General features: G+C 51.9%; 1 protein-coding gene and 1 pseudogene across 1 annotated transcript; both read right to left on the bottom strand.

Moving 5' to 3' along the window:
- RBPMS2 (RNA binding protein, mRNA processing factor 2) lies at positions 1 to 25,889 on the bottom strand. The gene is made up of 8 exons (XM_016141071.2): positions 25,539 to 25,889; positions 10,095 to 10,172; positions 9,444 to 9,482; positions 8,743 to 8,805; positions 8,311 to 8,461; positions 7,677 to 7,828; positions 1,417 to 1,486; positions 1 to 1,142 (listed from the first exon to the last, which is right to left on the bottom strand). The coding sequence occupies exons 1-7, from the start codon at positions 25,617 to 25,619 to the stop codon at positions 1,424 to 1,426; spliced, it is 627 nt and encodes a 208-aa protein (XP_015996557.1). The 5' UTR covers positions 25,620 to 25,889; the 3' UTR covers positions 1 to 1,142; positions 1,417 to 1,423.
- On the bottom strand, positions 14,371 to 14,489 carry LOC118601450 (annotated as a pseudogene).
- Positions 25,890 to 26,553: the final 664 nt, after the last annotated feature.

Raw genomic sequence — 26,553 nt, forward strand, 5'->3', positions numbered from 1 at the left:
TTCCTTTGGATGATTTTTTATTTTGCATTTCATATATTATCCAGTTTCACATTCTCACAGGATCAGCAATTACAACAGCCACCTCGTCTCCCAAGTCTGAAAACGGCAAGACAGCCACAGCTGTGGCCAAAGGCAAAGCACTGATGTGCTCATGAAACAAAAAAATTGCACAATTTTTCCTTCATTTTTCTTCAACTCACGCCTGACACAAAGGCTCATGGCTGGAGAATGGAAACCCTTTTCTTCTTCATGCCTCAAACTAAACATTAAACTTATCTGACAGAGCGAACAAGGTCTCTTTAATAATTAATTGCACACACACAAAAAAATCCTTTATGATGCATAAATATTTTGTTACACAGGGTACAAAAATACTTTCACTTTTTGGTTGGTTTCGAAGTTTGGGAAGAATGAGGAGCAATGGCAGGGGTGGGGTAGCTGTGGAGAGGTCAGCAAAAAGGGCAGAGAAAGGGTGTTCTTAACAGTTGTTGGCCCATCTGAAGAGGAGGAAGTAGAAGACCCTGATTTGAAATGAAAAAGAAAATACTATCTTTGTTGGGTGGTCGTCGCTGTTCAGCCTGGAAGTGTGGGGTGTAGTGGCGGGGGGCACCTAGTGGAAGTGGCTACAGGGCTCGGGCCTCACTGAAGCAAGGTGGGTGTAGGGGAGGGGTGTGAAGAGAGGGACCGGGAATGATGAACCATTAGTGGCCAGGACCTGTTGCTATGGTGACACAATGTGAGAACAAACTGTACACTCACATATACACAAGTTTAAGTGTCTTAATTCATGCCAGAAAACATGCAAAATCAAATGCCTCGTTTCTTTGAGGTGCAGCTACAAAAGCAAGTTTGGACCAGAGGTCAAGCCTTGCTAGGTCCCAGTGAGGCCTCCGAGCTGGGTCTGGGTGTCCCAGCGAAAAGGCCCCTGAATCCTCGCGTGAGGCCTTGGAGAAGGGCTCTGGGGCAGGATGGGGCTGAGGAAGAGGACAGAAAGGAAACAGGAAACAGTCCACTGAGTTAGGCTTAAAATTCACAGTCTTTGGAGGGAAGCAGCAGCTCTCCACAGGCCGCCTGGGGACAGTGGAAGCTCAGGGCAGCTTCCTCCCCAGCAGGGCAGGGGCTTCAAGCTGCGGTAACAAGACCTGGAGGGAGGGGAGAGAGGTGGCCGTAAGCAGAGGCATCAGACTAGGGCTGAACCCAGGCCTTCCCCGTTGTGAGGGGGCTGCAAAACAGATGGCAGGGGTCGGTTGACAGGGGTGGGAGGAGAGGAAAAACCCAGCCAGAGTGCCCAGTGCACAAGCTCAAGTGGAGGCTCAGCATCCGCGGGCTCTGGGACTCAGGCGGAGGGGGGAATCGCAGCCCTGCAGGAAGCCCGGGTCCAGGACATTTACCTTGGACCTCTGGGCCAACACTTACTGAAGAACTAACAGAACTGACGATATTTCCATCCTTGCTGGGTGGTATCAGAGGAAGGGTACCAGCGCACCTGCAAGAGAAGCCAATGTCAGGAACTAGCTGTGCAGTCCCTTGCCTTGACGGCAGGGCGCTGTAAACATGGCCTTCGGTGTCCCTGTTGGAGTCCTGGTTCTATCACTGACTGGTAGATATCAGGCCAGTTACTTACCTCTAAGCAACAGTTTCTTCATCCTGAAAACAGGAGAGTCCCACCTGACCTGCCTCCTCCGCAGGGTGAAGGTTCAAAGGAGAGAAGTTACAAAGGTGTTTTATACTCCACTAAGCCCGACCGGAATGTGCCAGCTTGCACCAAGTGGAATCTTGGCATTCGGGGGCATTTGTGCCAATGACCTTCCTTGCCCTCCCCCCTTTACTGGGAGAGCATGGAATTCCTAACATTAGGAGAATGAACCTAATAAATTTTTGTTCCAATTCTTTGAGTCCCAGTGTCCTCACCCAGCTATAGGCTAGAGATGATTAAGTCATGAACAGTTGTGATCTGATAGGACAAAATGTAAAAACATTAGAAAGTAAAGTCGGTGTGGCCTCCAAGGGGAAGGACGCCAGACGGTGGTCCTGTCCTCGTATGGTTCTCTAAGCCATTATGAAACCCAACTGCTGCATCCTCTCCGTTTCCACTTCTCCATCCCTATTGTTCCCTTCATTACGAGCCTGCTAAGTCTAGAAATTTGTAACCTATGAGCTGAGTCCTGGGGTGGGGGCCTGGCAGCTACTGAAACCCCAGCACGCGCCCAACCCCTGTACTTGGCAGGAGGCCCCACAGAACAGTAGCCCCAAAGCAGGATTCCCAGAGACTGGTCAGGGAGTGTCATGCACCCCCTTCCCCATGGGCCAGTCGTCTGACAGTAAGCCACGCTGGGTGCCAAGCCAAGACTGCAGGGTAGGCCACCTGCCCCAGCCACAGGCAGCACATCTGCCCTAGCCTGACCCATGACTGCCTGCGTGAGTGTGGCGACAGGACCCTGGGTGAGGGGTAAGAGATTACCCACAGAGGGGAGCCCAGAGTCCCCTTAGAAAAGGAAAGGATGGCACGCGGGAGGTATAGAACGAGTAGTGGCTGGGCACACAGACAAGTTCCTTGGAGTGGCAGCCGTCAGACCCTGTTACCCACTTGGCTGCCTGGAATCCCCACCTCCTGGGGAAGCAGAGAAGATCTCGAGAATGCCAGGCCTCTGGGGCTGATAGAAGATCCTGAGAACTCGCTCCTGTGCCCTCACTCTAAATACTAGGTGCTATTTTGTACAGCACAGGGCTCTGACCACCACATGCTCAGCAAGAAGTCAGGGGCTGGTCACCCTGAGACGCCAAGATGCTTGGCAAATAGCATATAGTAGGGCCAAGTCTTAGGTCACCTGACCGACACCAAGACCTTCCTTGGGCTTCAAGGATATGGCATTGCTGTCACCAGGACACAGTTGACCCCAAACTGCTAGAACTACCTTAATTAAGCCCACACCACACAGAAAGGGTCAAGAGCATCATCTTGCCTTTGAGCTGCCCAGCCCAGGGGCTGCCAGATCTTCTCTCCTGCCTTCTAAACATCTGGAAGCTGTTCCCTTCCTTCCCAGCTGACAGCTGAGTGGGAGGAAGCCCTTCCCCCCTTTGCTGAGCCATGGATGCCCTCTCAGCTGGAAGCCTGGCTGGACACTAGAGCTCATTCAACAAGAAGGACAATGAGGAAACCGGCACTGCTGTGACCAGATAAGTGCTATTAACAGCTAAGCCTGTGGCCCAGCTCAGGGAATCCCCTAGTGGGTCCTGACTACCACCCTTAACCCAGTCTCCAGCTGGAGCAGTCCCTGCCCTCACTCCCACCCCCAGTAAGGAAGTGCCTGATAAGCTGGGTGCCCTGCACGCCTGGAGGAGGGGAGAACATTGGATGAGAGTGGGAGGGACTCTGGAGGCCTCCTGCAGCTGCTTAAGGGCTCCTTCAGAGAGCCTGCCTCAGCCAGCCCCACTCTCTCCACAGTGCTGGCACGCCTGCCTCCAAAGCAGCAGCTTCGCCCCTAGCCCGAGATGAGGAGGCCCCCTCTTCAGGGAGGAAGTATAGGAAAGACCCCATTTCTAAGCTTGAGATGGCATTTCCCTGAAGTTAATAGAGTTACTCTAGGGGCTGCATTACTGCTTCCTCAGACACCTGGTATAGGACAGCGGTCCAGGTCCTCTCAAGCAGGGGTCCCCTATCCCTGGGCCATGAACTGGTACCGGTCCAAGGCCTGTTAGGAACCCTGCCGCACAGCAGGAGGTGAACGAGCGAAGCTTCATCTGTATTTGCAGCCGCTCCCCAGCGCTAGCATCACTGCCTCAGCTTCACATCAGGCATTAGATCCTCATAGAAGCACTGGTCCCTGGTGCCAAAAAGGTTAGGGACCATTGCTCTAAAGAAGCACAGTCCATTCTTGTCCCAGCTCAGAACAAGAGACCCCCAGGCTCAGGGGTCAGTTCAAGCACATCAGGGAGCAAGCAGCTGGTCCTGTCTCAGGGTCTCTAGTTGTTCACAGGAGATGTGAGGTCCTGAGAGGCCACCCCACAGGGACAAGCCCATGGGCATCTAGAATGAATTAGGCTCCAAGAGGACCGGCATCAAAACAGAGGGGACACGAACTTAGTTCTTTCTGACTTCTTGGGACTGAGAAAATAACCAAGAAGTGGGCAAAGGAATGAACTCATGCAAGAAATATCAATAGCCAATAAATATGGGAGCCTTGCTCACCGGAAGGTCAATTAAAACAATACCCGGTCTTACTTATCCCAGATTGGCAAGTCTACACTTTGACCTTGTAACAGTTTTAGGAATTTGTGATAAGGAAAACAAGCGGGACAGGTGTCCAGAGAGGTGTGAACAAGGGCGTCCATTGCTGCGCAGACTATCAATAGCAAAAAAAAAAAAAAAAATTTTGTGTAAAACAACCTACTTACCACCTACAGGGAGCTGGACACACACAATGGTGGGCTGGTCAGGCATCCAGAATACAGAATACAGATCTACATTTACTGGCATGGGGATATGTCCTGATATTTAAGTTTTAAAAAGTTTTATATGTGTGTGTGTATATATATACACATACACAAATATATGTTTATATATATATATATATATACAGTAATTTTTATAAAAGATTTATACCCATGGGCCCTACTACCTACCAAGTCTAAGGACCAAAAGTAGCAATTTTCTGGGGAGCAGGACGATAAGCAAAAAAGAAAAGAGAAAAAAATCTGCTATCCATTTTTTCCCAAATACGCAGACCTCTGATAGCTGACGCTTATGAAGTACTCAGCATGTACTAAGTGCTGTTCTAAGTAGTTTTCATGTACTACGTTAATTTAATCCTCAAAAAAACTCTATGAAGTTGATTCTATCACCATTCTACTACTCAGGTAAGAAAAGAGAGGCAAAGGAGCTCATGTAACTTTAAGGTCATCAGTAAGTGACTGAGCCAGTTTAAGGGAGAAAAGAGCCACAGCGAGACCCCCATCTCCTCGGGCTGAAGTGGGAAGCAAAGCCCAGTCTGGGAGGACCCTCGGACACAAGGGGACTTGGAGAATCTCTCCTTTTATGTGCCAGACCCCAGTGTGCCCCTGCCACCCACATCTATTGAGTGCCTCACCCTCTTAAAGGAGAGGATTCTACCAAGAGGATCGAAAGGTTGAGCAAGATGACCTCGTGCCAAGACAGAGTGGGATGAACTATCTCCCTCTTCCTGCAGGTCTGGTTCCTGTCACTCAGGCTGAGCTACTGGCAAAGGGCAAGCAGTTGGGATGTGCCCACTGAGGTGGAAAAAGGAAGAATTGCTTTTTATCCGCTCTTGTTTCTTAGCTGTCACCTTCTTTCCAAGTTGCCTCCTTGGCCCCAGGCACAGAAAGACTCAGTTTTTTCTCTTGGTCCTCTGGGCTGAGAATAATCCCCTTAGGAGTGACACTGTCCACTTTATTTAGGCATTTTCAGCCTCTGCTTCTGGGGCAGCACTGTCAGGGTGGCAGGATGGTGGCTCTTGGAAGGAAAAGAGAAAATGCTACTACTTGAAAAATGCTTTCGTGCCTATTAACTGTATTTAATCCTAACAGTGTGTTTGACTGTTGAGGGCATGGCTTTCCGAAGAGCTTGAGAAGTAGAGACAGAATTAGTTACTATGTGGTCCAATCTCTTGCCTCCCCTAAAACACCACTATTCTTCATCCCCTTCCCTGGGAAGCCAGAAGACAAGAACTCGCGCACGACGAGGCCTCCAGCCTCAGAGAGGACCCAGGTAGGGAAACTAGACAACAGTGGTATTAAATAATAGCCATGACAACTGGCACTTCCATAGCCCTCCCTCTGTGCAACCCAAAAGTAGGTATGATTATCATCATTCCACAAAGAAAATGAGACACAGAGAGGTTAAGTAACTTGACCAAGGTCAAATAGGTGTTAAAAGAGAGAGCTGGGATTTGGATCAAGGCAGCTGGACAGGGTGTGGGGAAGGTGGGAGGAAGCCGCAAAGGAATAGAAGAGGAGGGCATGCAGCCCTCAGGGGCAGGTAGCAGCACACATTCCCTGCCAGATGGGGGCCCCCCAAGAAGGGCAGAGGCATCTTTCCTTATAAATTGGACAACCGTCCCTGGCTCTCAACCTCTGTCTCGCCACTGTCATGGCCTAGCATCTTGGAGCAGATATGACAGAATCTCTCACCTGATCTGCTCTAACCCTCTCATTTTACAGATGAGGACATGGAGGTCCAAAGGTAAAGGCACTTGCCAAATATCAGGTAGCTAGCTGGTGGCGAAGCTGGGATCAGAGGTGAGGAGCCCAGCAAGGCTTTGCAGGGCTCCTGCAGTTAAACTTCCTGATTGGCCGAGAGCACCATGTACCTGCCTGCCTTCCACACTGTGCCAGGGCAGAGATGACGGGGATAGTCTTCTCTCCTCATGCTCTCTGCCCACCACAGACCCTGGCTTGTGGTAAATATTCGAACATTTCCCTCCAGGGGAAGATCTTTGCCACCTCCTGCCCCCAGCAGTTTTCCAGCTGTCTGTGGCATGCAGCTGTGGAACAGCACCAAGTTCCACCACGCTTCTGCCACAGAGCACTCTAAGGCTGCCATCGCCAGGGAGAAAGCCCCTGACGGGGGGATATGGTTTGCTACGGCAGTAGCCCCATAATCTGAAACTTTCATCTTGGAACTGGCCAATCCAGATGTCACGAAGCCTTTCAGAGGACCTCGGCCAGAGCACCTGACTCCTCCCACCTCAGCTTCTAGTTCCTGTGAACTCTCCCTTCCTGGCTTCTCATTTCCTTTTCCTCCTCATGCCCTTCCACTGCCCTGGCCAAGTCCGGCCAGCCTCTGTTCTCTCCCTCTCAACAGCACAGCACGCCCTGGCCAGGTTGCTCTTCTCCACTGATCAGAGGCCACGGTGAGCTGGCCACTGCTCCTCAGCCCTCCTGTGTTACCTGGCAGTGCCCTGTCCGTAGAGCCGGCACCATCCTGTCCATACGGCCGGCAGCGTCCTGTCATTGCCTCATGGGAACGGGCTGGTATCTGACCACCTATTCATCTGCCTCTCAAGCACCCGGCATGGCACTCAGTGAGCACAGAGCCCTCCTGGCCCAGCTCTACCCTCCCTGACTCTCTCCTGGAAGGGCTCGCTCCCTCTTTCCCGCCCCAGCACAGGTTCACAAGGGAGAGCAGCCAGGCTTCATGAAAGCAGGAACACGCAGGATGTTTGTTCCAAGTACAGTTCTAGCACCTCTCACGTACCAACATTTAACTCTCACAACAACCCTGAGGGAGATATTAGTCTCCTTTTCCAGATGAGCAAAAAAAATCGAGGCAAGAAATCTTTAAGAGCTTTCTCAGATTCATAGACGGGAGGAGGCAGGGGCAGGTGGCCTGGCTCCGGAGGCCACTCAGGTGGGGATCCGCATCGTGGTTTTGTGGTCACAGGCAGAACGCAGCGCAGTGCAGCGGTGTTCAGGGGGCGGTGGAGCCACGCCTGGGTCTCTCTCAGGACTCTGCCCTGTGTCCTGGACATGGCCTCACAGCGTGTCCTCTCCATCCCCTCTGCCAGAGCCCAAACTCTAAGGGTTCCGTCAGTGAAAACAGCAGTTCTCCCATAGCTCTGGAGACACGAGTGGCCTGGAGGCCAGGTAGGTATAAAGTCTGACCAACTCAGAGCTTTCGTTCTCCCCCTTCCTGCTTCTCTCCCAGACGGAGAGCTTACCTGAGCATGTAGGGCCGCGGCGGCAGCAGCAGTGGCAGCTGGGTAGGTGAATGCAGCATGTGAGATGGCTGGGGTCAGCTCTGTGGTGTACAGAGGGTAGGGAGCCCAGGCCTCTGGGGATGTGGGGATCAGAGCAGCCCCCATCAGGTCATCTACAAAGGGAGACAACAGCCCCCATTGTCAGACAGGGAAGGGAATGCAGCACTATGGTTGAAGCATAAGCTCCCCACTCAGGCCAGACTCCCCTCAAGGACCACAAGACCACGGAGAGAAGCCATGTTAACTTGGCCTGGCACATGAGCATCTTGTCTGCTTTGAGAAACTCTCAGATGGGCCTCTACTCATCTCAACCAAGAGAAATCAGAGAAGGCTTCAGGGAAGCTGGGCAAGGCTGACAGCACAGGAGCTCAGTCTTTCTAAGTCCCGACAAAGGCTGCAGGGGAGGAAGGAAGCGTGGAGCCCGCAGAGAGAGGTGGCTGTGAATGCAAGAAGCCTCCTGGAAAAGGGGGCAGGCAGGCAGGGCTGATTCCCTCATTGAGAACTTCAGTGTCTGCTCTCAGTATGCAACCCCACTGGAGGCCTCCAGCTCAGGCCAAGGACAAGGGCAGCATCGTCAGCTCTGAGTGCCACTCACAGGGGTCCCGTGCGATGAAGTGTGCTCCTAGGGCGGGGTGAGCGCTGGCGGGATTTGGTGTAGCCATTAGCTTGTTCTTGGCCATCTTGGTGTTGGCTTTGGCAAACTCTAGCCTCAGGGTCTGCGGGTTCTCGGGATCAAAGCGAATACCCTACACCAGAAGGAAAGGAAGGGAAGGGAAAAACTTTACTCTGTAGGACCCGGACTGTCTACTACGGTGGGTACAGAAGGGCCCCCAGAATGACCCGCCTGACTCTCACCCACACAGGCCAAGACAGCACAGGTAAAGACTCTTCTCCAGGGTGACTGGGAAATAAGGTATGTCTGTGGGCCCTTTTCCTTGGGTATGGAGTCGGGAAAGGTTAGCAAAAGACAAAACAGTGACACTGGAGGTCTGTGGGCCAGAGAAAGACATGTCCTCCATCTACTCACGTTCAAAGCATTCTTGGCGGCTTCTGCTCCTGCCCGGCTGTCAAAGATCACAAAACCAACAGGCTAGTAGGGAAAAGAGAGAACACCCTTGCATCTCTACCAAAATTCTATCTCCCCATCAAAAAAAAAAAAAAAAAAGCAACTCTTGCTTTTCTTTCTTATGTTCAGCTGGAACAGAAGATTCTTGTACACCAAAAGTCTCCTACCCGGGTACCACATTGATTGCAGGGAATGATGCCAATAGAGCTTTATCCTACTGCAATAAGCATCACCCATTCGGTAGCCTTTTTCTTTTCTTTAATGCGTGAAGGTAATTAAAAATAAGTTCCAGTGTTTTCTCCAGGAAGAAAGGGGACTCCAATATATCAGGTGTAAGAGGCGACAGACTGAAACTTCTCTAACTTCATATTGCCAAAGTTTAGTCCAGACCCTAAATGGTTTCTGGCATCGGGAGCCAGAGTCCAGCCGCCACTACTTTGGACCAGGCTGTGGCTCCTCAAGAACCAAAGAGGGAGGACTAGGAGCTGACTGGTAAGAGGGGACCTGTGACAGCGGCTGTTTCGTCAGCCCAGGACAGAAACAGGATGACAGGGAACAGATCTCAGCTGCCAAATGCCTCAAGGGTGAGGGAAAGGCAACGGGCTTAGTTCCAAGCTCAGCAGTTGGTCTGGGCTAGAAGAAAAACCTTGGAGAGAAATTACCTGTCTCGACGTGAGCTTGATCAGGGACCCTTCATACCCCTGCAAAGAGAGGTGCTCATTAAAGGGGAAGATTAGAGCCTTTGCTGTGCTGTCCCAGCCACCCCCGACATCACCCCACCTTTGCCCAGTGCTTGCCTGTGTCATTCGCGCACTTTTCTCTCCCCCTCCCCTCACAGTCGACCCACTATGACCTCTGCCACTGCTGGGCGCTCCCCGCCCTGCGTTCTGTATCACATGCTCTAACACATGGGTGGGCATCACGCGGAAGCAGCCATCATTTCATGCATAAACTCTCATTTGCTCCAATAGCTTGTAATCCAGATGCAGAGACCTTACCTTTTTAAGTTTTCTCATCTGCAAATGGAAAAGGTTACACTGAATCTCAAAGATTACTTATATGGCAAAATCTACTGAGATCCTCTATGCCTTCCCTTTACACATGAGGAACAAGAGGCTCGAACAGGCTAAGCAATCACTAGACAGGAAGCAAACTGTGAATTAGCAGAACTAGGACAGAGAGCCAGGTCTGCAGTCACAGTTTCTGATACACTGCCCTACGTCTTCCTGCTGCCCAATCCAGATCAGAGATTCATTCATGATGCTTCTCCTCTGTCCTAGGTTCTGCCCGTGGGTGGCTGGGCCCAGACTCACCTTGAATGGCCTGAAGAGCAGGTAGAGTTCTCTGGGTTTAATGTCCACAGGGAGGCCACTGACAAACAGTGTCCGGACCTGGGGACACAGAGACCACAGTGGTCAGAGGCAGGCTGACAGAATGACAGGGATGATGGCCCTTCCTGAATTCGGGAAGGAACTGGAATCTTTCCAGAGTTTAGGGAGGAATTCAGTATTTCCTGGGCCTCCTTTAGAGGCTGAAGCAAATGAACGCTCAGTTTCCTATCATTTAATTTTTCAAAGCTGTCTCTGTACGCTTTCCTTTCTCTAGGTTCATCCTGCAGGTGTCCCTCGACAAGCACCTGCTGAGCAGCTCTGTGTAAGACTGTCAGCTCTTGAACAGTTGCAAGGAGAGCGGGCCCTGTTTAATAAGTGCACAGATCAAGGCCCCCTTTTCGGATCAAGGATCCCTCTGATATCTGAGGCAAACCATGCAGTCTTACCCACCCGGCTCATAATGCGCAGGTTAAAATGATTATACTTTTCAGCAGATACCATGTACCCCAAATTGAGAGGCTCTGTCTGGTCTAGGGGAGAGGCAAAGAGGTATATAGAACACAAGTCCTAGGCCACACGCTGCAGCGATTTCGACAGAGGGCCGACCACTTTCTCATCCATCTCCTACTGCTTCTGATGTTATCTGTAGGCTCTTCAACAGCAGGGAATGTGTTGTATTCTTGCCTCTATGCCCAGCTCCTAGTGTGGTGTAGGTATTAAATGTTTACTGAATAAGAGATATGGGTAAGACATCACAGATGGAACAATTTCGCTGGGATTTGAAGAATGAGTAGGATCTTGCTAGCTTCAAGTGAGGCAGATGATGCTATAAGTTACAAGCCTTGCCCTCATCATGGTTACAAGTTGGTAGTAAAGCCATGTCTAAATGCCAGTTGTCCATCATGTGACTCCAGCTAAACCTGATCACCCGAACTACATGTGAGGTCCACAAGAGGGGTGGCACTTCCTAATTCACTTCTGCTAATTAAATGCTGCTGGCATCCAACGCTAAACTAGCAAGCCCAGATCAGCCAATACTCATACTGAGGGAGGGAAGACTTTCCATAGTTTAGATCCATTAAAAATCCATTTTGAAACTGTGGCTTCCTGATTAGTGAAAAATCCAAATGAGTGGAGATTCCCACCACAGTTGCCTCCTCCTCTGAGCTGCATCTCATACCACGATGCTAAGCAGAGGTCTTCTCAATTCATCACTGCCGATCTAAGAAAAAGTTCTCATGCCTCCATCTCCCCCACCATGTGGCCATTCTCGAAAGCATTTAGATACCCTAGAGTTGGCTACATACCCTTCTCCAAGGGCACCAAAGAACTCCCTCTGTGCTCTAGTGATGGCCTGTTGAATCTAAGCAACAGCTTTTTGAGAAACACTGGCTTGAATGAGGAACCTGGAGCAGCCAAGCAAAGTTACACCCAACACACAGACACATACCTAACGACAGAACCAACAATGACAAAAGAAACCAGCATTGATAGCTGCTGGTAACTGTGTCTCCACCCCCAGTCCTATAAGAATAACTCCCAGCCCATGCCTGATAAAAAATGGGTAAGGGCAAGCTTCTTCCCTCACGTGAATTTTTACCAAGAAGGATACGCTTGCCATTTAGGACGCATCTTCCCACTTTAGCCATGCCTTCCCTAACCAGTCACGCCTCTGCTCCCAGGCCTGGGGTGAAGGTTCTGTACACGTCATAGCCCCTTGCAGCTCTGCGTCCCTGTGTACACAGCTTCTGCTCCCAGCCTGGTACAAACAGGACAGCGAGGCTCCAGGACAGGCTTAACCGAGCTCCTGGATGCCCAAGGGCCATCAGCCTCTACACCCTCTGCCCTTCGATGGAAAGGCCTCCAATTTCCATGTAAACCCCCAATGGAAGTGACTCACTCACGTCACACAGCTTTTCTTTAAAGGCAGCAGATCTGGGACTCAAAGCCCATGTTTTCTGAATAGGCATCGGATCTGGTAGAAACAATACTTGCTTCTGGGTGCCAGGAGTTGGGTACCCAGCCCACCCTCAGAGGATGGGCTGAAAGAGTGCAAGCCAGCCAGGGCCCTGCTGGGTAGACCTGGGTCACTACTTCTCCTTCCTCCCTGGGATGATGGGGCATAGTTTGGGGTCAAAGACACAGAGCCCGAGCTGCCCCACAGAAAGCTCTGCCTCGGTTCTCCCCAGGGACCACCCATTTTACTCGGGCTAATTTTAAACCCTTCCTCAAATGGCTCCTTTCTGGCCAGATCTCCCCAGAGGCCCCCTTAAATGGCAAGTTCTCAGCACAAAGTTTCCTGCTTGGGTTGGGAGGGGAGTATAGGGGATCTTTCCCTCATTCCCAGCTCAGATCCTTGTTTCCAGCCTTTTCCTCTCGTTTCCATCTTTTAGGTCCTGAAGTGTTCAAAAGGCTATAATGTTGTTCCCATCCTGTCCCTGGCCACTTCTCAGGAAATAAGATGAGGCCAAGGCAGTTACGAATTAGGTGGTAAGTCCCTGTCTGCCAAGTCATAGACCCTCTGCTGAAAGCAAAGTCTGGGAGGTTTAAGTCACAGGAAGCCTGACCATCACTACTCCCCCTGGGTTTTACTTGATCATGGCAGATGACAGGCACCCTGCATATCCCTTTGTGCAGATAGGGAAACTGAGGCCTCAGCTTAGGCTAAGACACAGCTATCTGTTCTACCAGCAATCCATCTGGCTGTCAGGACAGAGTGAGTGGCACTTGGGTGGCTTTGTTAACCTCATGGGTGGTTAAAGTGTTGCCATATATCCATTCGGTAGCCAATCCCTTTCCTAGGCACTTGTTTAGGATGACAGCAAAGCTGGAGCGATGGGGGCAGAACAAGAAGAAACTGCCAAACCAGGGTGGAGGGAAGCATGAGCTTAACAGCCTGGTCAGTTACAAAGTGCCTGTTCTCTGGAGACAGCTGCCCAAGCTGCCCCTCAGCCCGCCCCTTCCTCGTTCTTAACTGAAGGGGACCCATCCTTCAGGCCCTCTATTACCTCACTCCCCTTTCCTTCCTCTAAAGTCCTAGAGGAGCCCTTGGGACTCCCTGCTTTACGTTGTTTCCACCCGCCTAAGCTTACCCCTCACCTAGACTCTTATAAAACCCCAGAGGTGGGAACCAAGTCTCAAAACTTCCCTACCTTCCAAGGTGCCTCAACACTTGGATCTATACCATCTTGACACACCTCAGTCTTTCCAGAGAAACTCCCAGCCAGAGACAGACGTGGCCCAGAGCTGCAGTGATGCCATAAATGGGAAAGACGACAGGCTTTAGTTAGGCTGCACTTTGTACTCCAGCTTTAGGCTTGGCTTGGGGAAGATGCTTCATCTCTCCAAATCTCTCTTTCTTTATCTGAACAACATGGATATCATCTACCTCCAGGATGAAGAGTTCACCTTACTCTCTGCTCAGCACATAGGAGGCTCAACAAAGTGCGTGTTCACTGAGGGCTCCAGCAATCAGTGCTTACCTGCACGAAAACCTCACCTATCGGGTCCTATGAGCCACTTATTTATAAATGCCCAGTGAGGCTCAGTCTGGTCCAGGTCAGTCTAAAACTGGCAATGTGGGTGAGATGACCTTAGGCAGTCACTGGATTCTGTCGTTTTCCTTTTTCCCGGGGAGTAATGTCCAGAGTGGAAGGCACCATGGAGATCAGCTAGTTTAACATCCTCATTTCACAGATGAGAAAGCCAGGCTCGGAATAAGACGACAAAACGAGGGACCGTTACTTCGCCAAAGCCTGGCCAACTAGTCCTGTGTCACAGGCCGGCATTAGAGACAACTCTTCCCATGCCACTTACTGGTGCCACCTCCTAGCAACAGGGCTCGACATTTATTAAAGAGATGAATTCTGACAAGGATTCAGACACCAGCAGCTGGTTAATGCCAAGATGGAAAGATCAACGAAAGAACCCATGTCCTGCCTATTCCACAAATTTATTATAAGAATTCAACACAAAAATGTTTTCAGTATTTAGAGAGGACATAAGGGGTGGTCCCCACAATCCTAGGCTGCTAGAAGTCACAAAACTTGTTTACCTGGCCCTTCTCCTTCCATACACTCACCCTTTTCCCAGAAGGATCCAGACAATCCAAGGGATTATCTCCTTCCTGTCCTGAAACATGGAAAGCAACCACATCTTTTTTATTATTTTTAAATTTTTTAGGTGAGGCAACCCTTGGTTGACCTCACAGATTGCAAAGACCTTGTCAGCTTACGATCCCTTATTTTTCTATTTTTTACACCTACAGCACCTGGTCTTCCTAGGTGGTCTCCCATCCAAGTACTAACCAGGCCCAACCCTGCTTAGCTTCCAAGATCAGATGAGATCGGGCTTGTTCAGGGTAGCATGACCATAGACCACAATACTTTTCAAATGGTTATCTTCAGGGCAAGTATGAGCAGATGGTGCTAGATCATGCCATGCCATGTCCTTAGCAGTTCAAAGACACGTTTGGAAAGGGGTAGAGTGAGAACTGGGGGAGAAATAGGGAATGGATGGGGAATCCTTAGGAATCGGTGAAAGAAGAAACATGTCGAGGAACAGCTCTTCAGATGGAACACACTGGAAGCACCAAATTCAACACGGAAAAGAACTTGGCCAGAGAGGTGTCCCCATATAAGACATCGCAGACATGGCTGTGTGGCCTTCATGCCAGTCAGGAGCAGACTCAGCCTTGCTGGAGGTCTTAGCCAGAACCAGGCCTGCCTAGGAGAACCAACAGGCCTTTTGGCCAACTGGGTCCCCTGTCCAAGGAGGCTTTGGGGGCTCCTGAGACATCTTTTCCCTTACACAAGTCCTGCTGCCCATCTCTCCTCTGAAGTCGCTGGGAGAGAGGGGGTTGAGGGAGGTCCGGCTCCTTCTGCTAAGTCCACAGGCTATCAGTGGTCAGCAGACTTCCTGAAGTTGTCTAAGTCTTTGCTGTGTGTTCCTGGGCTCTTTCCCTCCAGCTGGTAGTGGACCTAGAAGTCTGAGGGCTCCCAACCACCTTTGACTGCTCCACATCTCCTGTACCAGGGAGCTCCCCGAATCTCACCCACAGTGCTCTAGGGGAGGCACAGAGAAGGGCAGTACATGACAGGCACAAGAAGAGGTGGTTCCCCACCCTCAGCCTTATTCTTGAGGTCCTTGGAGGAGGAGCCTCTCAACCACACTTTCTAATCCCACCATGACTGAGGACCCAGGCTCCTGGGACTGCCCAGCCCTTTCCTTCAGGATAGGAAGGGGAAAACTGCAGGCCATCATCCGGGTTTTTCTCCCCGCTCTGCAGTCCTCCCCAGCCCAGAGGTAAGAACTCACTTTTCATAAAGAAAAGAGAAGCAGGAAGAAGGGGCTCTGACGAACTAATTCATATCTATGCGTCAGTGATGTTCTTCCATCGGATAAACTGAAATCTGTTTTAAAATCTTCAGAAAAAAATGAAATCAAACAAAAGCCTTCAGGAGCAAGGTGACAGTGACACCTAAGGCATCAGCCTCATAGCATAAAGTCACTCTTCTGTGGAAAAGGCTTCCAAGCAGGATACTGATCAACCTTTTCTATCAGCCCAAGGGGATACCTCTCCTGGTTCTGGGCACTCTCAGAGTAGTGGACTGCCCCCAAGCCAGGCCAGCTCCCTTAACAGTAGGTGCTCAGAGGTCTCCTCCCTCCCCAGGGCACACACAGGGCCCAGCTCACGGGGGGAAGGAGACTGGCAGGGGAGTGGGAGGGGTAGGTTTTTTGCACAGAGGAAAACAGCCTAGCAAAGCCTCTGTGTGGAACAGGACTGAGGCGCAGGATCAGTGGGGGCCACAAGGCCCTCCCCCGCCTCCCCAGTAAAGAGGACCCCACACTCAGCTGGAGGCCAGGCTGGGATCTGGCCACTCTGCCCTCATCAGGTGTGTATTCTCCTCTGCAAGGGGAGGGACAGGCCTGATGCTGAGGGCTCTGCAGCTCCAATTCATCCCAACCTTTTGATGCAAAAGACCTTTTTTGCACTGGGCATTAAACACTCAACTTCTGAGTTGTGGGCAGCAGCAGGGTACTGTGGCTGAAGACGACAGGATCCATAAGTACCAGCTCTTATCAGAAATGGAAAGGGTAAACACTGATTTCAAACACAGTGGTATGTCTGTGGATATGAAACTTTCTTATCCCTTAACTCTGAAGGACAATCACAGCCTCTTTTCAGCCCCCCAGCCTGGTAATGTCTAAGAGAGCAGCCTGAATTCAAGGTTCCCCTGATTGGAGGATGGACTTTTCTCCACAAAGGATGCTAAGGTAGAAAAAACATTAAGGCCACTCCCCACCATTCCCCACACCCCCTCCCAAATAAATCCTTGCAGGTCCACCAGGAGCACTCCCCTAGAAGACAGGCTCCTGCCCTCTAGGCAAATCCCTGCCTCACAGGGCTGGGACCCAGGGGAAGATCCCCTGCAGAAACTTGACTCCAGGCAAGAGAAACATCCTACCAAAGAGATAAAGACTGTATTTGAAAATTGATTCTTTGCAGCAATCCTTTAGCCTCTCTGAAAGTTAGAATTCGGTTTGGAAAGGAAAAAAACATTTCAACTTTCCACTCCATCAAAATGTTCAAGCAATGCGCTAGCTTCAAATCCCCGCCTAGTGGCTGCTTAGTGTGAGCTCTCCTGGTGTCATCTGGATGGAAAACACCACTTGGAGAAGGGGGGGGGGGGTTCCAAAAAGGGAAAAACAAGCCTCTCATAAGCCCCTCCCACATCCTTCCCCAGCTCCCAGCCCTCAGCAGCAATCAAAATGCAGAATATTTGAACTGGAAGAAATCTTATTTTTAGATGAGGAAACCAAGGCCCCAGGTTCCAGGGGGCTGCTCGTGGTCACTGAGCATGTCAGAAAAAGCCCCAGTGTCCCCAGGTACTCATGAGTCAAAGGTCTTTTGCAGACCACGATTTCACACCATTAACCTACTCAGATCCCAGTGACATCAGCCTTAGACATTGAGGAACAAGTAGGTGGCCTTCAGCTTCTGAGCTAGAAACAGTCCCTCGCTGAAGGTTGATTGAGGGGTGGAGGTCCCACTGGATGATGCCATGGTTAGTCCAAAACAGTTAGTTATAGGGAGGTCACAGGGAAAATAGACTGACAGACTGTCAACTCCCAGCAACTGAGTGTAGCCTTGTGCCCCACTGACTGAGCGGTGGGAAGACCACAGCCTAGAGCATGGCCCCTCACACACCCTGGACAGGCAAGCTGGGCACATGTAGCCCCAGGAAGCCTGAGCCCAGGCCCCTCCCCCCACCAGCCAGACCATGGGGGTTTATGAGATGCAGCCTGCATTATATACAGCTTATGCCTTTCCTGATGAAAAGATACTGAAGATCCTTTTTGAACTTGTACCAGCAACCATCATCATACCTAGCTCTGCTCTGACTTCTCTAAGGGACAGAGATCCCATTAAGAACCAAGACAGGGAGGGGACTCAGGCTCAGCTTCCTATTTGGCCAACACCTGCTGCCCAGACATGGACACAAATGATAAAGAGCTTCAAACCAATTGTAAGGGAGCTTAGCTTGAAGTCCCAGCCCTGCCACCAGCCAGGCAGGTAGCTTCATGGCCTTCCTTCACTGTTTCAGCAATAAAGGAGGGGTGGACTTAGGGTCCTTCACACTCCACCTTCTAAGATACCAGGGAAGCAGGAGAGGATGTCCTCCATCTGCTCAGAGTTCAAACACTTGCCCTCTGCCCTCGAGAAGACAAAGTGGTGAAGAAGAGGATAGAGAATGAGAGGGTGGAACAGCAGAAGTCAGAAGCCAGGCCCTGAGCCAACCTGGGCCTGAGGGTTTGAGCAGGGTCTCTGCGGGGCCAATATTGGGGTCGCCAAACAAAAAGCTCAGAGCAGTCTCACCCTCTCTCCTCCTGTGCAGGGATCTCAGTGGCCAGGGAGTTTCCTTTTGTGTATGTACGCAGGGGGTGAGATGGGCGCTGGGTTCTGCCTGGGTCTTCGGCTTAGCACTAGCAGGTCGCTCTGACCCCTCCCAGGGGGAAAACGGCCCTCTGAGTGAGGCCACTTGACGAGAGGTGGATGGAATGTGGCGACATGGCCCGCAGAAGCCGGACTTATAAGGGCTGAACAAGGGCACAGGGAAAACGAGCAAGCGGATACAGCCAGACAGTGGATGTGAACCTAGCTGCACAGGCTCCCAGAAGCCCAGGCTTCCCTTGCTTCCTCCAAGGAGCTCAGGGCTACTCAGCCCCCAGGCCAGGACTCCACCCAGCTTCCCTCCAGGAAGCCCAGACCAACGACACCAACCAGGACATTACAGTCGGACCCAGTGTGAAGTCTCAGGCTTAGGGTCTGTTCCAGCGTTTTGTCTGCCCCTGATAATTCCAGCCCCAAATCACATATTATCAGAGCTTGGCTCTCAGGCCCCATGTGGGCAGCTTTCTGTGGTCTGCAGTTCTTTCGCAGTTACCAATGGCAAGTGAACCTGGAAGTCCTTTGATGTGAAAGGCAGAGCATTACTAGCCCATTTTACAGATGAGAAAATCAGCTCAGGGATTAGGTGTCTGGCCAGTCAGTGGCAGAGCTGTGGGTCAAGTCCAAGTTGCCTTGAAAGTTGGGACTCTTCGCGCGCGCGCGCGTGTGTGTGTGTGTGTGTGTGTGTGTGTAGGGGGCGGGGAAGCAAGCTGGGATGATAAAAAGTTCTCTAAAGGAAGAGACAGGGCTGGCAGGTATAAAGTGTTCAAATAAGAAGGCTTCAGACTCCACAATCCAAGCTACTTCTAGCACCAGGAACAGGCTTACCACCTGGGGAACACACCTTGCCTGCTGTGCACATGGGCCTATACCTCATTTAGGGGACCAAACCAAACAGCATGACCTGTGCTATGCAGACTTGGTATTGTGGCCAGGCACGTGCTTTCCTTTAGGGTTCAGACAGAGCCAGGGACCAAGGCTTTCAGAGGCAACTCAGAATGGCAGGCTCACGGGGCCCACAGCATGGAGGCCTCCGAGGTGAGGTTCCCTTCCCTTTTGGGCCACACACCTTCTATCTTTCCTGGTGCTGTGTGGTCAGCCAATGAAGATCTATTGCCTCTCCCTGTTCCTAGCAAGGGTTGCAGTTGTCACCACTGCCACATACCACCCCAAAGATTCAAAGCGTTGCCATAGGGTAATGCTTATGTCCCTCCCCCAGCTCCAAAATCAATGCCGCCAAACCTTAAACCACGTGATATTATTCCGGTGTGAACAGACAGCACTGGGAACACACAGCACTGAGCCCAACACTCCTGTCCACCACCTGACTAAGGCAGATGATGCCTGACAAGAGATGTTTCTGCACGTAGCACTCCTGTTGGGAGAGGGTTTCTGCTCATAGAAGGAAGCTGTTTCCAGAACACTGGATTCTGGTCTGGAACTTCCCTGTCACAAATATATCAGGATCCCTCCATCACAAGCTGTGCCTGGGTATGGCCACAACTATACACCAAGAACAGGGACCAGTCTGGGCAGAAGTTCTTCACAGTCCTCACAGAGACAATGGCTTTCAAAAATGGTCTCATGTCCTATTCCAGTAACCTCTCTTGCACCGCCTCCCCTTCCCCTGAGTGAAAGCTCAAAATGCATTTGGAGAAGGGGAGGCTGGCCCTTTCCAAGGAGCTAGGTACTGCAGACATTTATCCTATGCCTGGTCTAGGTCAGGCCCTGCCCTTTCTCCCTGAGAGTCCAAGTCTTGCTCAGAATTATACAGACAGCCTTGATGACTTGTGACAGCCAAGAGCTTCTGCTCAGTCATCCATAAACGACTACGGGCCATGGCAGATGAGTCTAGGCAGACCCTCCCACTACGCCCATCCTCTGCTATACTCCAGAGGCCCCCAGCACAGATGAAGCCACCAGTGGACCCTTTAGGAAAGTAGGTCCCAATGATACTGCCACCTGTCTAGCCTTGCACATCTCAGAGGCAACCGTATTCTTTCTATCTAAGGATGCAGGAGGAAGCAGCAGAAAGCAAGAAGGCTGTGCTGGTCCCTGGGCAGGCAGTAGATAGGATTCTGGCATATGAAGCTTCGTGGGTTGCCTGCAGTTCCCGCCTCACAGCAGCATGTTTTCTGAAGTACAGTGATGGGCTCTGCTCTGCCATCTCACAGCAGTGCCAGGGGCGCGAGCACCTTCTGAGGCAGCCACAGTCAGGGGATAGCAGAGGAATTCTAGCACACTCATTCAGCTCTAGATAACCAGAGGTGGCTGGCCTTGGACCAAGGGCTCAGCCTTCAGGGCAGATGGGACAAACTCCTCCTCTCCTCCACCTCTCAGGATTGTCTGGAGGTCCAGGAGGATAAATGGGTGGAAAGCATGAGAGCGAAGCCTCTGTACCCTGCAAGTTCATGTCTTGCCTTTCTTTACTAGAAGTCACCAGCCCCCTGCTGAAAATGGGGATGAGAAGAATGTCCAAATGTTGAATGATTGATTGATTGATTGATTGATTGATTGATTTAGGCAAAGCATCCCTTGGTTGACCTCACAGATTGCAAGGACCTTGTCAGTTTACAATCGCTTATTTATTTTCTAGTCTTCCTAGGTGGTCTCCCATCCAAATACTAACCAGGCCTGACGCTGCTTAGCTTCCAAGATCAGATGGGATTGGGCTTGTTCAGGGTAGCATGGCCATAGACTTGAATGAGATTTAGAAACTGGTTCTTACTGGGGCAAACTACCCAGGCTATCCATGTACAAGGAAAGAAGAGATAAGGAGACTCAAGAGAATGGTCCCCCCAAATGACAGGCAGTCATTGTAGAGTAAGCATTAATTTCTTTAGTTAAGATGCCCAAAACAGCAAGGTACCAATGGGCGTGTGAAGGCAGTCGGCCCCACTACAGGCAACAAGGGGGCATACTGTCCGTAGGGAACTGAAAAATAATAAAAACTGACTTGGTCTGGTTTTTGTCATCACAAGATGACAATTCTAAACAATATCTATGATAAAACGCTCCTCCGGCAGGCGCTGACAGCTCCCCTCACCTAGTCCTGGGATGCTACCAACCAAAAGAGAACTAGCCTGGGGTCAGTCTCTGAGCCTCTATTGGGACCCTGGCATCACCCAAACCTCAGGCCTCAAAAACTTTAGTTGCAGGACTTTTTCTCTCCCTGCCTCTAAGTCTCACCAGAAACCCTAATCTAAAACAGAATAGCAGGTATAGTGTGGTAAAGAGCAAACTCTAGGTTCAAATCCCAATTTATTCACTCATTAGCTGCATGAAAGTTATCTAACCTCTGTGTCTATTCCTCATTTATGAAATAGTGATGATGATGTTAAGTACTTCATAGTGCTGCTGTGAGAGTTAAAGGGGGTTCAAATGATAAAGTGCTTAGAACAATGCCTGTTACAACTACTATATATGGATTTACTATTATTAGGACAGCCTCTGCCATAGGTTATTTGAGCAGTGGGAACACCTCCATAACAACATCCAGGAAGAAGAGGAGCCTGACCTACCAGAATCTGCCTGGATCCACCTGCTTGGGCCCTGTTTCCAGGTAAAAGCCCAGAAACATAGATGCCTCCCTTCCCTTACACACACACACACACACACACACACACACACACACACACACGAAAGAAAGAAAGAAAGAAAGAAAGAAAGAAAGAAAGAAAGAAAGAAAGAAAGAAAGAAAGAAAAGAAAGGAAAGAAAGGAAGAAAGAAAGAAAGAAAGAAAGAAAGAAAGAAAGAAAGAAAGAAAGAAAGAAGAAAGAAAGAAAGAAGCCTGCAGACAGAGCACCAAGAAGTCCTAGATTCTGTCAAATACTTTGAAAGGCAGAGAAAAGAAAAGGGGAGATGCTTAAGTCGCATGCTGGACCCCAGAATTCCTTCACTCATCAAGAGTGCTAACCCTAGTCCATCCTGCTAGGGTCCAAGGACCTGGCTGGTTCCTCAGAGACCCCTAGAGGACACATGATGGATCCAGGGGTACCAGGCCTGCAAGGAGTCACCCTGGCTCAGTTATAGTGAATGCAATGGACAAGCAAAGACAGGGGTGGGAGGGCAGCACAGGACTAAGATCCTCAGTTCAAGCTGTCACCGCCTTAGTGCTATTAATCCCTGCCTTTCTATAGTTTACCATTAAGGTAACATAAAAACTTCTTTAACTCTTAGAAACTCAAACACCCGGACCCCAAGATTCCAAATACCACCCTCCCCTTAGGGAACCTCAAATGAATAATTACTGTAACTTTGTATTACCCTGTATTATAAAAGTAAAGTCTCCATTTTCAAAATAGAGTATTTCAAACCACACGTATCTCTCCCCAGAAACACTGTAACTATCTAGTCTTTCTTCAAGAATCACTAAGACAGGACATGCTTATATCTGGTGTTGAGCAGCATGGGAGGTAAGCCTGCCCTGAGCAAGGTTCATGGGCTGTATGGATTACTTCACCTTCTGGAGCTTGGCCATCAGCCATGACCCACCTGGGGTAGAGTATATCCTCTAGATTGAAAGAGACACTTAGTTCTTTTCCTACAGACCCTCCCCTTAACTCCTCATCACCCTCCTTAGCTTTCAAAGGTATCAAGGCTTCTAAAGCATCTCTTTCTCGAGTGGCAAAAAAAAAAAAAATGCCAATTTCCTCCCAGCTTGCATGATCTCAGGCTCTTCATAATGTGCCCCCCAATAATGCTGCAACATAACAAAATCCTGGCAGTCATCCAAACAAGCCATGTGGTTCCACTATCGACTCCCACTTTTATATACACTATTCCTTCTCCTTGGAATGCCTTTCCCAAACTCCCACAGGTCTAACAACTTCCTACTCTGCCACATCTAAGGCAGGGCTAACCTCTAACCTCTTAGTGGCACCACTGTTATCACTTGCTGATATCTCCTTATTTTATCAACTATTGCTTTTGACATACCATCACTTCCTGGCAAGTCCTTCTCACCTCCCAGTCTTGTGATCTTTCACCTGTATCTCTGACCCTAGTCCAGAAAAGGAATCTAATGCCTATGATATGGATAAAGCCCCCAGTGGTAGGATGGGAAAGCAGGAGTCAAGGCTATACAGAGCAGTCGTCAAGAGTCAAGGCTATATAAGGAGGAACAGCCCCACTGAAACCCCTCCTGGAATCTTGAAAATACATCTCTTTCTCCAATGACCTAACACCTTTGATAGACAAGTAGGATTCCTTGGTACTCTAGAGTTGCTTTAGTTTATCTCCAGTAGTCAACTGGGAAGAGCCAGCCTAGGTCAGCCATGTGAATAAACTACTCCTGCTAATGCAGATTTCCCCCAGGGTAGTGGCTCCTAGGGGTTGCAGATTGCCTAGGGGGCACTTAAGCTAAAGGGAAGAAGTCTAGTTCCAGCTCAAACCACCAATCCAAGATGGAACCCCGGCAAGGGAGCTCTTGGGCCACTGTCCAGAAGGGTAGGGGAGGGCGGACAATCTTTGCATTTACCTGACCGCACCAGACACTGGGCTTCGGGAGATCCCCAGAGCCCTCAGTTTTAGACCCTCAAACATAAACCCAGGCCCCTTCGCCAGCACCAGTTGCACTGACCCTCTGAATCACTATAGTGCTGTGGCCACCTCCATCTCCAAGGAGTATCAGGGATCCCACTTCTTAAGGATTCTGCCCTTTCTCTCAGAAAAGGCACTTCGACAAAAGTGCCCAATACCTCAAATGTCTTCTCCAAGACTTTTTAGCCAGGCCACATGGTTCACTCTTCCCACTTCAAAGCAGTGGGTCTGAGGGTTAGCCCAGCCTCTTGGGTGGTGTGAGGTCCCTGCTTGAGTCAACGGTCTAGCAGAAGTGGCATTCTGGGTCCTTGCCCAGCTTTATAGGCGTTAGCTTCCCTCCCCCCATTTCAGCCCACAGAAGGCCAAGCAGAGACTCCACACACACCAGCAACCCTGTCACTCTCTCCTAATTCTCAGGGAGAGATTCTGAACAACCAGGTAGAGTCAGGATGGGGTTAAGGTCCCCAAAGCCAAGGACCTATAGGCATCAAGGTTCAAGAAGGACAAGACCTTCAGGAACCAAAGCACCCCCACCACACCAGAGCCCATACCACACTAGTAGACAGATGTCAGGTCCGCCTTGTAACCCTTCAGAGTGAAGAGTTGTATATTCCTCCCTTCCTCCCCCAGACAATAGCGGGATCTAGACCTAGATTCTCAAGATGTCATGCCATTGGTGGACTGGGGCTGGCAGCAGGCCTCTGAATTGCTAAGAGTGGGAGCTGGCAGTGTGACCCTCCCACCATCCCTCCCACAGAGAGAGCCCAGCCCAGCAGTGGGCCTTTGCCGCCATTCTGCACCAAACCTATAGCACGGCCTGCCAGAGGCACTCCACTGGAATAAGGGAGGTAGCAACACCAGCCCTCACCAGGGGCTCTGCGGTTTCTCCCCTAGACCAAAGGGAAGGGAGCTCCGGGTGGATAACTAGCACTTGGTTTCCTGGGCAAGAGGATGCTAGGGTGGGGCAGGAAGGGTCTCCTAGGCCTGGAGTGACACAGCACAGGCCAGAGGCCCTTTGAGGGAGCCTTGAACCCTCTCCCCTCTCCACACCAGTTTTTGCCTCTGCCAGCCCAGCTCCTGGTCTCTCTGGTCACTGACAGCTAGCTACATCCACTTCACCCCACACATACTCCCGACCTCGCCGTCCCATTCACCACCCAGCTGCTGGCGATTTCACCAAACCGCATCACACTCCCACCTCGCAGCACACGCCCAGTGGACAAGATAACGTCGCCTCTCCTTGCAGAATCCCATCTAGGCCAGCTTTGGGGTCCTAGCTTGACCGCCAGGACAAAACCGAAGAGAGGAAAACCGGGAAGTGTCGTTAGGCATCTTCTTCCTAACTCTAATTAATTGCCGCTGACCTCTTTGCCAAAGCCCAGATTCTGGGGCTGTGAGGGGGGCCTGTCCACCCCCCATGACTACAGTTCTAGTCAACCGAGGATGCCGGGAGGCTGGCCCGGGCCTCCAAGGTCACGGGGAGGGGTCAGGGTGGAAAGGGCAGGAGACCAAGGGTGCCGCCCGCCCGCCCGCCGTGCTAATCCCGCTCAGTTCTTTCCAGCAGACGCGGGAGTCCCGGCCATGCGCGAGGAGCGCCTGGGAAGAGGGCAGCGAGCCGGGCCGAGAGTAAAGAAGGAGGGACGCGAGGGCAGCACGCGTGGGGTGGCCACGGCGCCTCTCGCCCACCACGGGACGCACGGACGGCTGCCGGCGCGCGGCCCGCCCCGAGCCGGGGAGGGCGGGGAGACAATGCCCGCCCGGCGGGGCAGTCCAGGCCGCACGCCCCCGCCCGCCGGACACGGGCTACTCCTCCCGGGCCGAAGGGCAGCGGCGGGAAGGCGCCGGGGGTGATGGCCGGACTGGCCCCGCGCGCCCTCTCCCCCGCCCACGTCCGCGTGCACTTCACCCGACAAGTCCCGGGGCCGCAGACCCACCTCCTCCTCCAGGGTGCCGCCGGAGCCCGAGCCCGTGCCGGTGCTGGTGCTGTGCTCGTCGTCCGGCTTCAGGTTGCTCATGGTGCGGGGGGTGGGGTGGGGGTGGCGAGGGGAAGGGAACGCGGAGGGCGAGCGCGGCGCCGGGCCCCGGCGAGGAGGTGGGAAGGGGCGCGGTGAGCAGTGCGCTCCGGGGGTGCGGGGCGGGGTGGCGGTGGGGGGCGCGCGGGGCGGTGAGAGGGGCGGCCGCCGCGTCGGGCTGGGGTCACATCAAGTTTGGCGGGTGCGGGAGGCGGGGAGGGGGTGCGGCGGGGGAGGCACTAGGAACCGGAGCCGAGCCGGAGCGGCCGCCGCCTCCGCCTTTTCACTGCGACCGCCGAGTGTGCCCGCGGCGGCGGCGGCGGCGGCGGGGGGCGGGCGCCGGGGGAGGGGGCGGGCGCCGGGCGGTGGCGGGGGGCGGGGGCCGGAACCGGCCTCAGCTGGGGCCCGGCCAGCCCCCCGCCCTCCTCGCAGTCTCCGGGGGAACGCGCAGCCAATCCCTGCCGCCCACTGCGGGCTCGCCCCGGCCCGGGCCGCTGCGCGCCAGCCCCCGGCGGGGCTTTTTCCCTTCTCTCCCTCATCTCTCTCCTTCTCTCCTCTTTCCCCTTTCCCTTTCTCCACTACAAGTTTTTAAACTTTGATGAACTCGCCCAGAGAACTTTCTTAAAGGGGCCGCGCGCACCGCGCTGTCCCACCCGCGGGAAGTGGAGCCGGGTGCCCGGCACCCCACGTCCCCACGTCCCTCGGCATCCCTGCCCGGCGACCCCACACGAGAGGCTCCTGGGTCGTCGTCTTTGGGAAGTAGACTCCCCTTGTACTCGGATCTGGGGTTATAGGGTCTGGCGCATTCATTTCACGCCCAGTTCCAGCCTTCCAGACCTGGTCCGCGCTCTCCTGCCTCCCCTGAGCGGAGGCTGTTGGGGTGCGGGGGTAGGTGTGGACACCTGGGCTTTGGCCCCGGGCTGGGCGCGCCGTTTTG

Source organism: Rousettus aegyptiacus, unplaced genomic scaffold (assembly GCF_014176215.1).
Source record: "Rousettus aegyptiacus isolate mRouAeg1 unplaced genomic scaffold, mRouAeg1.p scaffold_m13_p_3, whole genome shotgun sequence".
NCBI lineage: Eukaryota > Metazoa > Chordata > Mammalia > Chiroptera > Pteropodidae > Rousettus > Rousettus aegyptiacus.

Bases quoted from the DNA above. Each gene is read 5' to 3' on its own strand.
- RBPMS2 (XM_016141071.2), bottom strand. From the start codon at position 25,619: ATGAGCAACCTGAAGCCGGACGACGAGCACAGCACCAGCACCGGCACG. The intron at 10,173-25,538 runs GTGGGTCTGCGG...CTGTGTCCCCAG, and splicing joins GCGGCACCCTGGAGGAGGAG to GTCCGGACACTGTTTGTCAG. The intron at 9,483-10,094 runs GTGAGTCTGGGC...CTCTCTTTGCAG, and splicing joins TGCTCTTCAGGCCATTCAAG to GGGTATGAAGGGTCCCTGAT.